Raw genomic sequence first — 14,093 nt, 5'->3', positions numbered from 1 at the left:
CGTGGGGTTGTTGTGAGGCTTCAGCGAGTTAAGATGCGTAACACGCACCAGGCACAGAGTAAGAACGATTCAAAGATTTGCTGTTATCATTGCTATTGTTACTTCTCATTATGACGGCCTGTTCTCTTTCATGAGTGATCTTGGCTTTTCTTACGTTTAAGTTTTAGGGCCATCTGTCAGTTTTCTTCGTGATGAACGATTTCTCTATTTTAGAAAGGAAAATAAAATACTCTCAAGAAGAGCCTGTCCCTAAGCAAAGACCCAAGCTGGTATGTGTGTGTGTTGTGATGCTGAGACTCCCCCAAGGCTTTAAAATTTGGGAGTGCCCCTTCCTCGGGGCGCCTGGATTCACTAGCAGCAGGAATGGTTTAACAGTGAAGGTTTCGGACCCCAGTGTTAGAGGTCACGGGTCCTGTCCCCGAGCTGCAGATCTCCCAGTTTGCAAGCCGCCAGGAGAGCCCTACGTGCCAGCCTGATGTATTTGTCTGTAACTTAGTGTTTCTACTTGTAGGTTTGTTACTATTAGTTTGGGAAACTGAGCTCATACCAACCCCTGTAACTCCAGTCCTAATAACAGGACTTACACTAGATTTTTTTCCATATTTGTAACTCTCTTCCGTGATAATGAGAAATTCTGCTCTCCTTATCTTCAAGATATGTACTTATTTGATCACACTTCCTGTTTATAGCAGGTCCCCCAATGCAGTGCCTTCTCACTCTGTGCATTTGGGCTTAGACCCCAAATACCACCGGTGGTGAAACCTGGATGGGGAATGTGAGACTGATGGGAGTGATGAATCAGTGCTGATCTTCCTGTCACACGTGCCTCCCCCTAGCTCTGGGGACGCCCTCCTCACACCACTCGGGCTCCCAGGTGGCTGGCCGAGGCCCGCTCACCTCGTGTGACCCCACCTAAATGCTTCTAGACTGTATTGCTCAGGAAGGGAAAAAGGAAGGTAGGATGTTAATTTTTAAATGGGGGGTGGGGGAACGTCTAACCTAGATCAATGTAGAGAGAACACTACCATGAACCCCAGTATGCCCATCACTGAGCTTTAACAACTACTATCTGTGTCCATTTTCTTTTTTCTTGTTGAAGTTTATTTTGACAGAGTGTGAGCAGGGGAGGGGCAGAAAGGGAGAGAGGGAATCCCAACCAGGCTCTGCACCATCAGTGCATCAGTGCACAGCCCGACAGGGAGCTCAAACTTAAACAAACCGTGAGATCTTGACGTGAGCCAAGAACAAGAGTCGGAAGCTTAACCAATCGAACCACCCAGGAGCCCCTGTTTTGGCCATTTTCTTTCCTACCTCTATCGCCTCCTTCCTCTCTCTTTCTTTCCCTTGCCCCCCCCCCCCACCATCCTTCCTTCCCTTGTTTCCCTCTTTCTTTCAGTACTTTAAGGAAAATTCCAGCGATCATCTCTGTTCACCCATAAATACAACTACAGTACTTCAATGTTAATTTCTAACAAATAGGATTTTTAATGTAATCGTAGCATTATCACACTCAACAAAATTGCCGGTAATTCCTTCATATTGTATTCAAATTTTCCTGATTGTTTGAAATATGTCTTTTAAGATTTTATTTTATTTTTATTTTTTTATTGTTTATTTTTGAGAGACAGAGCATGAGCAGGGGAGGGGAAGAGAGAGGGAGGCACAGAATCTGAAGCAGGCTCCAGGCTCTGAGCTGTCAGCACAGAGCCCAACTCGGGGCTGGAACTCATGAACTGTGAGATCATGACCTGAGCCAAAGTTGGATGCTCAACCGACTGAGCCACCCAGGCGTCCCTAAGATTTTATTTTTAAGTAATCTCTACACCTAACGTGGGGCTCAAACTCACAACCCCAGGGTTAAGAGTTGCATGCTCTACTGACTGAGCCAGCCAGGCACTCCTGAAACGACCTTTTTACAGCTGGTTTTATTTTTTTCCCCTATAGGGTCCAAATACAATTTACCGTTTGCATTTGGCTGATTTGTCTATTCAGTCCTTTTTAATCTATGACATTTTTCTTTCCCTCCTCCTCTCTCTCTCTCTTTTTTTTTTTTTTTTTTTGATGTTTATTTGTTTTGAGACAGTGAGCAGGGGAGGGGCAGAGAGAAGAGAGAATTCCAAGCAGGCCCCGCACTGTCAGTGCAGAGCCTGATAGGGCTCTCCCTTCCACTCTTCCCTCCTCCCTTTCCTGGATCAGTGCACTCATGGGGCGGGGGAGTGGCAGGAAAGGTGGGGGAAGAGTTTTCGTACCTGTCTGTGCTAAAATTGGAGGGGACGGATCTATAATCCCACCCTCTTCCATTTATTCCAATAAATGCTCCTGTGTATCAGACAGCGTTCTTAAGTGCTTTACAGAGATCACATGTGTAACTGCACGAAGCAGACCCTTTTGTTATCTCCCTTTTAGAGACAGGGAGACCGAGGCACCGAGAAGTTCATAGGCAACATGTCCAGCGTCACTCAGCAAACAAGTGGCAGAGGTGGGATGTGACCCTCATGCCCGTGTTCTAACCACGAGGAGTGGTAGTTTACGCAGCCTGGTGCTGGCACTAGTTATGGTTAATGCCTGCTGTCCTGTGAGGTGGCTCTCCTGTGACCCTCCTGACATCTGACACTCCCCAGTGTCAGAGCAGTGGTCACCCTTCCCTTGGCTCCTCTTTGGGACTGTCTACAGGGGACACGACCCCCCAGCCTGTTTGCACACCCTTCTGCTGCCGGTGTCCAACCAGGGGACACCTGGGTCCCTACAGTGCCTGCCTCTGTTCCCTGGGGGCAGCTTTGCCCTGACTCACCTGCCAGGGGAGTCCCTCCTCTGGTCCCAAGTTACCCCCAAACTGAGACTAAGCACATTCTGTGAATGCAGTGTTTCTAAACTATGGCCCTTTAGCTCCCAAGGTAAAATTCAGCAATGTCTGGAGACATTTTTTCGATTGTCATAACTGGGGGTGGATGGAGCTACTGGCATTTAGTGAGTAGAGGAGGGGGGGTTGCTGAACATCCTATTCTACTGGGAAGCACCCCCAGCCTCCAAGACACACAGTTAATCCCACCAAAATGTCAGTGGTGTCCAAGTGGAGAATCCATGGTTTACAGAAATAACTAATTACCTAGTGCTTTTTTTTTTTTTTAAAAAGTAGGCTCCGTCCGACTTCAGCCAGGTCACGATCTCGCGGTCCGTGAGTTCGAGCCCCGCGTCGGGCTCTGGGCTGATGGCTCAGAGCCTGGAGCCTGTTTCCGATTCTGTGTCTCCCTCTCTCTCTGCCCCTCCCCCGTTCATGCTCTGTCTCTCTCTGTCCCAAAAAAATAAATAAAAGTTGAAAAAAAAAAAAAGCATAAAAAAAAAGTAGGCTCCTCACCCAACTTGGGGGGGCTTGAACTCACAACCCCAAGGTCAAAAGTCAAATGGTGTACTCACTGAGCCAAGCAGGCACCCTTCGTCTCTAATGCTTTTGCATTCATTCATCAGTTCACTTACGACGTGTCAGGACCTAGGAACACAAACATGGGTAAGCTAAAGACAGAGCTGTTGGCAGGAGGCTCACAGTCCATCAGGTTTGGCAGAATTTTAAATAGAGAACAAAGATGCACAAGGACTGTTGTTTTTCATACGAATTTGAGTACTCCGGTGTGCTTTCCATAAGCTCTCGTTTGGTTTTCCTGAGGAAGGTAGGAAGTGTCAGGGGAGGAGACCTCATTCTGCCTAAGAGGGTGGAAAAAGTGCTAGGGAGGGGGCATTCCAGCTTCAGAGCTGGCGTGGCTGGCCTGCAGAGATGTGACATCCTGGAAACAAATACTACGTTAAGCTGTCAGGGCAGCAGCTGGCTCCTACAGATTTGGGCAAACTTTGTGCCCACTGAAAAGCCAATACCTCCGTTGCCTGGACACCATCTGAGGGCCTTGGATGGCGAGCCCTACCTAAGCTCCACTGGCTCCTTGGCTGGGTGCATTTAGCAGTTCTCAGCCTGCAGGACCAGAGTTTATTTACCAATTCATGGGGACAGAGGATGAGTAGTGGGTGTGAGAAGAAACAAGTGCTTAACTTGGGTAAGAATGGCAGCAGAAAGGGGCACCTGGGTGGCTCAGTGGGTTAAGTGTCCGACTTTGGCTTAGGTCATGATCTCACTGTTCATGAGTTTGAGCCCCATATCGGGCTCTGTGCTGACAGCTCAGAGCCTGGAGCCTGCTTGGGATTCTCTCTCTCCCTCTCTCTCAAGAATAAACAAACATTAAAAAAAAAAAAAAAAAAAAAGGAATGGCAGAGGAGGGACTTGATTAAGTATGTATTTTAGAAGAGGTCCCTTGGGGGGAAGGTGGGGAGGAAGAGAGGCATTGAAAGCAGAAAAGGCTAGAGACAGTGCTGAGGGCCTGGGCCAGGACAAGGGCAAGAGCAGACAAGAAGGGACAGCTCTGGAGACATCCCAAGGGTAGAATAGATGAGGGAAAACCTGGCAGGTGGTGCTGCTGTTTCTAGTGAATGCCAGACTGGGGAAGGAGCAGAGTAGGGGGGGGAAGAAAACCAGCATGGTCTGAATTGGGTTTATTTGTAGGATTTCCAGCCAGAACTGCCTGGGAGGAAGTTCAGAATAGGGATTAGGAGTCTTTAGCCTAGAAGTGAGAGTTAAAACCTTGCAGGTGGTTAAAGACAGTCCTGGGGAAGAATGTGGAGAAAGGAAAGGGTGAAGAACAGAATGGAGAAAGGCCAGTGAACTATACGCTATTAGCTGACATTTACGTGCTATTTACCACCAGCCAGGCAGTGTCATAAGAACTGTAAGCACATACTTAATGCTCACAGTATCCCTGGTACGGTGGGGGAGGTGAGGCAGAGATGTGGACTACTTTGCCACGGCCACTCAGTAAGGAAGCAGTGGAGCCAAGATCACGAGCATGGCTGTCTGGCAGGAGAGTTCACCTGACCAGGCTGTAAATGGGGGCTGGAAAGAAATGGGAAGGAGAAAAGCAGGAGTGGGGCCCGGGATCGGGGACAAGACTGTTTCCGGAAGTGGACAGCAGCATCAGCTTCTTGAGAAGCAGCCACGGAAAAGGCCAGATGGGGGCGCACCTCTGGCACAGGAGCTCTCAGTGGTCACCCCTGGTGGCTTGCTGCTGACAGTGTGCCGAAGGCCAGCGGGAGGCCGGCACTGCAGTCGGAGTCTGGATGTTTCCTTTCTTTTTTTTTTTTTTTTTATTAAATTTTTTTTTTCAACGTTTATTTATTTTTGGGACAGAGAGAGACAGAGCATGAACGGGGGAGGGGCAGAGAGAGAGGGAGACACAGAATCGGAAACAGGCTCCAGGCTCTGAGCCATCAGCCCAGAGCCCGACGCGGGGCTCGAACTCACGGACCGCGAGATCGTGACCTGGCTGAAGTCGGACGCTTAACCGACTGCGCGACCCAGGCGCCCCTGGATGTTTCCTTTCAAGAAGTTCAGCTTGAAGGGGAGGAAGAATGGCAGGGTGAGGATTGCTAAGGACGAGGTGCAGCCACTCTGCAGCACTCGGTGGTGCTTTCCACCGCTTTGATGTTTCTCACAGACACTAAAGATCTCCAGCCCAAAGCTGGGAGGGGCCTAGGGAAGCCCTACTTTCAGCTGAATTTGGGTCAGTTTCATGCTTGTTGTTTGGGCAGGACTAACATCAGAGAGAACTGGCTGGCAGGTGTCCAGGGCTTAAATCCAGTCCTGTTGCTTTTGATTCAGGGCCTGCCTTTTCCTAATCTCTTCCCCCAAATGTGCGGCCTTAATGGCAGAAAAGGAGCTGGTATTCACTTTCCGCTGCTGTGTGACAATCTACACAATCTATCTGCTTAAAATGACCAGATATTCCCCATCCCGTAGGTCAGAAGCCAGGCAGGCTCAGCAGACTCCTCATCTTACAGTCTTCCAAGGCCAAATTCAGGGTGCTGGCAGGGCGTTTCTGGGGTGGGGTCTGCTTACAAGCTCGTGGAAGTTGGTGGAATTCAGTTCCTTGTGCTCAGTCCAGGCATGAGAGCTACGAGCTACATCATCACATTCAAATCCTGGGACCTGGGCAGGACTCCGTGGGGTCTTAGAACTAGGCCACCCACAGAGCAGGCTGCAAATGGGATGATCTGAGCAGTCACTGTTTCTTTCCTGACTAGTCTTGAGATGGGGGGTGGAGGGTTTCAGGCCTACCCCCTAGGATCCCTAGGAGCCTGTTGTGGGATTATGGTTTCAGGTGCTGCAGAGGAGGGAGCTAGAAGAACCCGCAGCTGCCCCCTGGCAATGTCTGGGCCCCCGGGCCTGAGCGAGGGGGCTGCCAGCACTGTCGCTGGTTAATAGTGATTTTCCACCGGCAGGATCCTCCTGCAGGAGCGCGGCGGCCCACTAGAGCCAGATCCAGGATGGCTGGAGAATCGGCGGAGAGCACAGCCTGGGACGCCCAGCCCACAGAGAACCACATGGGGCCTCTGGTGGTGAAGACGGAAGCCGGAGAGGCCTCTGCCCCCGTGCGGGACGCCAGCCCCCATCGGGGTCCTGAAGACTCGGCCGGCGCTTCCGGGGCTTCCGCTACCCTGAGGCCGAGGGGCCCCGCGAGGCGCTGCGCCGGCTCCGCGAGCTGTGCCGCCAGTGGCTGAGCCCGGATATACACAGCAAGGAGCAGATCCTGGAGCTGCTGGTGCTGGAGCAGTTCCTGACCATCCTGCCCGCCGAGCTCCAGGCCTGGGTGCGGGACAGCACCCGGAGAGCGGGGACGAGGTGGTGGTGCTCCTGGAGCACCTGCAGAGACAGCTGGAGGCGCCGACACCGCAGGTAGAGGCCCCGAGCCCGGTTTCTAACCCAAGTCTCGGGCCGAGGGCGGGGCGTGCCGTCAACATCGGAACTTCTCCGTGTCTGTCTGTCTGTCTCTCTGCCACTCGGGTGGAGTCCCTGGGCCCCTCCTCCTAACAGAATTTTTAGATACATGAAGGATCACAGAAGAACTCGATTATGTTGAAATACAGCCAGCAAAGCATTAAACAAATTAGTGACGTTATGCGTGCGTTTTTTAAAAATGTTGCACTAATCAGTAAGACCTGGGCACAGGCCCAATAGCCCGGGTGCAGTTTCAAAGTCGTTAGAAGCATGAGTGACTTTGACACTGTTCGTTGTGCTGTAATGTGGTGTGAAAACATCTGCAATTTTTCTTTTTAAAAAATTTTAAGTGTTTATTTTTGAGAGAGACAGAGCATGAGCGGGGAAGGGGCAGAGAGAGAGAGGGAGACACAGAATCCAAAGCAGCCTCCATCCAGGCTCTAAGGTGTCAGAACAGAGCCCGATGCGGGGCTCGAACTGAGCCACCCAGGCGCCCCAAAACATCTGCAATTTCTATTGGTGGCGAAGTGCGGTGGCTTATGCCACATGATCGCTGCTTCAATTTATAATAGAAGGAAAGGCCACGTTCCCTTAGAGGCTGGTAACAATGAAACTCCTCCTTTCCTATTCCAAGTTCATGGACCACATGGGAGGAGTCCAAGGACCCCAGGCTAGAGAACACCCGTGGTGGAAAACAGCTTGACCTCCCCGCCTCTTCTTGCTTTCCCAGTCTGTTGTAAGGTGGTGTCCTCTATGCACCGGTTAATGTTCCTTCAGGGGACTGCAGCCAGAGCCTCCTAACCACTGACCAGGAGATCCGGGTCTGCACTGGGGCCCACTGCCCGCGAGCCCTTCACAGTGAAGGCGTTTCAAGTCTCTCAGCTTCAGCCTCCTCAGTCATGACAGAAGAGGTGGGGAGTTCTGAGCTGCACGTGAGAAAGGAACTTGACAAGTGCAATTTGCCCATAAATGCACGGAAGCCACCTTTCAGTGGGGATAGACCGTGTGTCCTGCGTTAGGTGATTTCACATTCTGTGATCTTCTTTCTTGGTTCTCAAAACCAGTAACAAAACCCTATAAACGAGAAATTATTACCCTCACCTGTCAGATAAGATAGGCGTATTTTGAGAGCCAGCACCGGTTCCCAAAAGTCTTTGTAAAAGCACAACGTATGCAACGCGGGAGCACCTGGTAATGGCCAAGAGCATGGGCTCTGGGGTCCCTCTGCCTGAGCGCCCATCCTAGCACCGCCACTTATCAGCTGGGTGACCTTGGGAAAACTGCTTACGCTCTGTGTGCCTTCGCTTCCTCATCGGTGAAATGATCACGGTAACGGTACCCACCTCAAGGCTGTCTGTGTTACCTGAGTTAGTGTTCTTCGTGCCCCTGGAAACTGTGAGGCACATGGGAAGTGCTCCAGAAATGTCTGACAAATAATGAAAAGGAATGAATACCCTCTAGGTCCCAGGTGGTGGCCAGGGCCAAGGGCTTGTGTGTTGCGAGATGGCAGCACTGACACCTTCCCGCGGATCACGGAGTGCCCCGTTCCAGCCGGTGAGGGCTCTGCTCAAGCATGAATCTCTGGGATCACGGGCCTTACCAGGCACAGGTGAGTGTTCTCTTCTGGGCGCGTGAACCTGCAGGCTTCGTCCAGCTTCACTGACGATCATCTGATAGGGACGCTGCCCGCGACGTTATTTGGCCATCACTGACGGACTCTACTTTGAGACTGAAGGGGAAATTTGAAACGGTGGTTTGGAAAGAATCGGTTCCCCATTCATTTAACACGTAATTATGCCTCCTACGTGGTAGCCAGTGTGGTTGGTGCTGAGGACCGGCCGCTGGTGAGACAGAGTCCTTCCTGGTGGCACTGGGGTTTACATTCGAGTGGGGAAGACAGCACATACACACAACAGTACAGCTTCCAGTAGTGGTAAGTGCCAAGAAGAAAACGAACAGACTCTGTAAAGCCCGTCGGAATATCCCACAGACTACAGGACTACCGCGGATTAGAGTATAAATGTCTAAACCCTGGGTCTCTTAGGAAAATAGCAGGATTTACTCCGCAGGGCTGGCTGTATGTCCTGCGGTGTCTTCTCAAGTGCCCTGAACGTGTCCCAAGACACACAGCACTGAGACGCCGGCCAACACGCAGTCCTGACTTCCAACACCGGCTCTAGCTAAACCAGCTGTTTTGCGCTCCATGTAAAGTTTGCCTCCTCCAGGGAGACCTCGGGTTCTTCTGGACGCTGAACAAAAGTTCTGTACAAGCAGATGCCCATTTCTGCCTTCTGGTCCCAGCTTTATTTTGACTCTAGTTCTTCCAAACCAAAGCAGAAAGCCCTTACTGACCCCTAAAGGCATTTTAACCGAAACCTTACTTTTCTCCCCTTCGCAAGCAAAACCCAGAGTATCTTCAGATGAAAAGCTTGTTTTATGTGGTTGAAACTCACCATCCCTTCCAAGGATCCTGCCGTTTTTGCATAGATCTTGTGTGTCGGCAGGGCACAGCACAGGTCTCTAGGCCCCGGGACCGGAGCGGGTAGGGATCGGGCCTTTGGGGAGACACGCTCTGTGCGAAGTTCCAGGCCCAGTGTTTGAGCTTGGATTCCGCAGGCCAGGGAGGCTGAGTGCCAGGGACGTCTCATCCAGAGCTTCTTTCCTTCCTAGTTCTCCAGGGTCCTGGGCTTGCCCCGGGAGGGCGCTGCAGAGGAGACGCAGTGGTGGCGGCCAGGCTGCCCCCAGAGCCCCAGGTGAGCCGGAGCCCCTCCCTGCCCTTCGCTACCGAGGTGCATCCTGGGAGGGTCGCCCCCTCCCCGTCTACATCCTCCAGCCAAACGCCAGATGGCATGTCAACTTTCTCGTGTATGCTAGTGTCGTCTGTCGCCGTCTGACTTCCTGGTGCCTAGTTGGGAGCCTCGTCCTATTTCATGACTAGCTTGGGTGCTGTTTCCCAGACCCCTACTCCGTGTCCTTGGCCAGCCCCTTCTTCAGTGGGGTCTTCTTCATCAGTAAGGGTGATTCTGCAAAAGCAAACTGAAGCTTTTGTTGCGACGGTGCTTTTGTTCCGAAGGTTTTCTTTTGCTTTCCTGCCCTGTTACCGGGGGGGGGGGGGGGGGGGGGCGGTAACCACGTGGTCCCTAAGCTTGCCGGGACGGATACGGCATGCCCACGTGTCTCAACTGGTCACACGACCGCAACAGTCTGTACTTAAACTGGATTGAACTTCTTACCCGGTCCTTCCCGCCCTGGAGGCTCTGTGGTGTCCACTGGCTTCCCTGACTTTCCTCACTTCAGACCCACGTTTCCCTGTATCTGAATAACTGTTAATACAAATGAGCCACCATCGCTAGCGGGGGTCAGTTCCGGTCCTTGCGGTGGCGTGGCCTTCGTTTTCCAAATCTCTTTGCCTTCTACCCTGGTGTCCGGATTATTTGTGTGGCGACCAGGGTGTCCGGCTTATCTGTGTGGAGACGCGGGCGTCCGGGGTATTTGTGTGAAGACAGCGGTGTCTGGAGCACTTGTGTGGAGACACCTGTCCTCACGTGCTGTCACTCTACTTCCGCAGTGGTTTTGTTGATGAAGCCGTCACTTAAGACCGGGAGAAGTGGCGTTAGGTGCCGCGCCGGCTTGGCCTGCGGCGCCTTCAGGGACTGTCCCCTCACCGCCTGAGCCCCTCTGCACAGCATCGGCTCCGGGAGGGACTCTGGGTAAGAGGAACTAGGAGGCCTGTGTGCCGTTTCAGGGCTTGCTGAAAACGGAAGACGTGGCCCTGGCTGTCTCCTCTGGCTGGGCGCAGCTGCATTCCTCTCGGGGGAGCTTCCACGGAGACGAAGGGCGGGAGAACCCCGGCGGCCTGACCTCCCCGGGTAAGACTGACGGGGGCTGGGGGTGCCTGGGTGGCGCAGTCGGTTAAGCGTCCGACTTCAGCCAGGTCACGATCTCACGGTCCGTGAGTTCGAGCCCCGCGTCGGGCTCTGGGCTGATGGCTCAGAGCCTGGAGCCTGTTTCCGATTCTGTGTCTCCCTCTCTCTCTGCCCCTCCCCCGTTCATGCTCTGTCTCTCTCTGTCCCAAAAATAAATAAACGTTGAAAAAAAAAAAATTAAAAAAAAAAAAAGACTGACGGGGGCTGGTTCGTCGTAGGCCTTCGTGGCTTCCTTTGTCGGTTAGAACCTACTGGGCTGTAAGACGCTGTCTGAATTCTGTCTGCGTTCAGAGCCACCGTTTCTGAACCCAGCTACTAACCACGTGCGTGGCCCGATCTTTAACCCTCCCGGCCGGCTCCCTTCCCTTTCCTGCTGCCTCCTGGCCGGGTTAAGTGGGACACGGCAGGTAGAGCCCCGAGCACAGGCCTGGCTCATAGTAGGGCTGTCACCGTCGGTCCCCTCCCTGTTGCTAGTTCCGACACAGGACAAGAGCTGGGGTGTCCTCAGGACATGGGCCGTGGGACTGCAGGGTGAGAGCGAGAAGTGAGCTAGAGATCGGGGTGCAGGACACACGGGACAGCCTGACCTGTCTTGAGTCGTGCAGCTCGACCATGGTGCAGCAGGAGCTCTGGCTCAGACCTGTCAGCACCGAAGCCCGTCGTGTGGGGGCGTCTGCCTTCGTCTGGGATAAGAGCCAAGAGGACCGTCCCTGACTGACGATCGCTTTCTGCGTGCCTGCTCCCCTTGTGTCGCACGGAACACTTCCAAGTCCTCACGCGTGCCTGCTTACCGCTGCCATCTGCCCAGCCCTCCTCGAGTCCAGCCCCAGTGCAGGGCCCTGCCTTCGCCCTCAGGGCTTAGAGCCTCTGCGAGTGTCCCCAGCACGGTCCTTCCCACCCTCCTCCACCCCCCATCACCCTGCTTCCAGTGACCCCAGGCCCGTTCTCAGTCTCCTTCCTCCCCAGCACCCGTTCTCCCCTTCGTCCCCATCCTCGTTCTTGTACGGAAACCCTCACCCCCGCGTATGTGGAACTGCAGTCCCAGCTTTCCTGTGTGGCAGGGCATCACTGACCACGTGTGGCCACTTGTTATTTCAGGTGGTGAAACAGAGGCCGAGTTCCGGGCCCTGCCTGTGGACGAGGTCCGGCCAGTACAAGAGTCTGGGGGAATACCACGCCCCCTGCGTGAAGACACTGCCCAGATTCCCGAAGGCACTGAAGCTGGCGAACAGGAGGGCAGGTTCCCGAGAAAGCGGAAAACTGCCACAGGAAGTAGGAGGCACTACTGTCATGAATGCGGAAAGAGTTTTGCTCAGAGTTCGGGCCTGACTAAACACAGGAGAATCCACACCGGGGAGAAACCCTATGAATGTGAAGACTGTGGCAAGACCTTCATCGGGAGCTCTGCCCTCATCATCCATCAGAGAGTCCACACTGGGGAGAAACCCTATGAGTGTGAGGAATGTGGCAAGGTGTTCAGTCACAGCTCAAACCTCATCAAACACCAGAGAACCCACACTGGGGAGAAGCCCTACGAGTGTGAGGAGTGTGGGAAAACCTTCAGCCAGAGTTGCAGCCTCCTTGAACATCACAAAATCCACACAGGGGAGAAGCCGTACCAGTGCAACATGTGTGGCAAAGCTTTTCGGCGGAATTCACATCTCCTCAGACACCAGAGGATCCACGGCGATCAAAATGTGCAGGATCGTGAATGTGCAGAGACCTGGGAGAGTCAGGGGAGGGTGGAAAGCCGGTGGGAAAACGTTGAGGCTCCCGCGCCTCACACATGTAACGAGTGTGACAGGAGTTTCACTCGGAGTAGAAGCCTTCTCGAACATCAGAAAATCCACACTGGTGAGAAACCCTATCAGTGTGACACATGTGGGAAAGGCTTCACCCGAACTTCATACCTTGTTCAACACCGGAGGAGCCATGTTGGAAAGAAAGTTCTATCTCAGTGAGCCACGTCGTGCATGCCAGATTTGTTCATTCCTCACAGAACTGGGCTGAGGCTCTACTGACCGCTACATGCCATCTTGTGTTGGAAGGCCGAGTCTGGAGGGATGCATTGTCTTCTACATTCTAGAAGGTGGCTGGGAAACAGCTTGTTTGATAGGAGGCTCTGGGAGAGTTGTCTGGAAGAGGTAGGATATGAAATGATTGTTCTCACCTACTGGACTGAAATGGGCCTCCGGACTGGCTAACCACCTCCAGCCAGCACTTGACGTCTCCTGGCGAGATGGCTCTGATGTGGGGGCTGCTGCTGTGACTGTTCATTTTCCATATAATGGGTCCTCCACAGTCAGATTTGTGACATCTTATGCCTCCCAGTGTGCCTTAAACACAGGTGGTAATAAACATTAAACGTAACACTGAAATGACCTTCGTAGATCTGCATCACGATACCATCTCGATTTGTGAGGGACTTCTCATGAAACCTGGTGGAGCTTGTGTCTAATTCGGAGGCTCTAGACTCTGAGTTAATCTACTGCATTTTTTGCCAATCAGAGGATTGGCAGTGGGGTGCGTGTGGGGTTACTGTGATAGAAGGAATCCAATTTCTTGACCAGACTAGGAATTTTCATGTAAATACCTCAAACAGTCTCTTCATCATTAAATCACTGTGAATGTGTGCCACTCTTGGGATTCCATTCTTTAATATCACTACTCTTTGCAGAGAAAATAGTCCTATGCGGACTGTATGAAAATTAATCAAATCAAAATAAAATGATAAATTCTCTAATGCTCAGCATCTTGATTCTCACCTTTTCGTTCTCTTGGGCCCAGTGCTCTCTAAAGCTACAGACACTATCCTGCCCATAGCCCACTCCACCGAAAAGGATAGTAGACCGAGTCACGACCTACGCCTCCTAAGTTCAAACTTCCTTTAGGTCGGTAGATTCATACCAAATATTTAAAGTATTAGTTAGGCTTCAAAATTCCATTATTAATGTGGGACCGTCTTGGTCTTAAATATTAATTTCCATGTCACCAATGTGGTACCATCTCCTTAATTATTCACGATGAGAATTTTAGCCATGAAGTTAATTCATAAGGCTATCTACTTTCCTTAAATATTAAAAAAAACAATTTTTTTTTTAATTTTAGAAAGAGAGAGTGTGAGCACGGGAGAGGGACATAGCAGGCACCATGCTCAGCACGTAGTCCAACACGGGGCTTGATCCCATGACCCTGGGATCATGACCTGAGCTGAAATCAAGAGTCAGACACTCAACTAAGCCACCCAGGCACCCCTATCACTTTTCTGAAGCACACTTTGTAGACTGTCCTTTTTTCCCCTCGTGATAGTCAAATTTTGTGAGAAAAATTTTTGCAAGTCAGCATTACAGAAG

General features: G+C 52.0%; 2 protein-coding genes across 3 annotated transcripts in view; one reads left to right on the top strand and one right to left on the bottom strand.

Annotated features, from left to right (window-relative positions):
* LOC123609414 (zinc finger protein with KRAB and SCAN domains 4-like) overlaps positions 1 to 14,093 on the bottom strand; it is a 455,099-nt gene that overhangs the window by 89,497 nt on the left and 351,509 nt on the right. The gene's annotated exons all lie outside the window — the stretch shown is intronic.
* On the top strand, positions 168 to 13,483 carry LOC123609411 (zinc finger protein with KRAB and SCAN domains 4-like). The gene is given in 9 exon segments (XM_045500442.1): positions 168 to 269; positions 1,397 to 1,450; positions 6,319 to 6,505; positions 6,508 to 6,690; positions 6,693 to 6,772; positions 8,276 to 8,423; positions 9,485 to 9,567; positions 10,560 to 10,683; positions 11,839 to 13,483. Coding segments are annotated over 9 exon segments (1,800 nt in total). The 5' UTR covers positions 168 to 191; the 3' UTR covers positions 12,702 to 13,483.

This window comes from Leopardus geoffroyi, chromosome B2 (genome assembly GCF_018350155.1).
Source record: "Leopardus geoffroyi isolate Oge1 chromosome B2, O.geoffroyi_Oge1_pat1.0, whole genome shotgun sequence".
NCBI lineage: Eukaryota > Metazoa > Chordata > Mammalia > Carnivora > Felidae > Leopardus > Leopardus geoffroyi.
The sequence above is the reverse complement of the archived record's forward strand: the minus strand, read 5'-3'. Positions and strand labels throughout refer to the sequence as shown.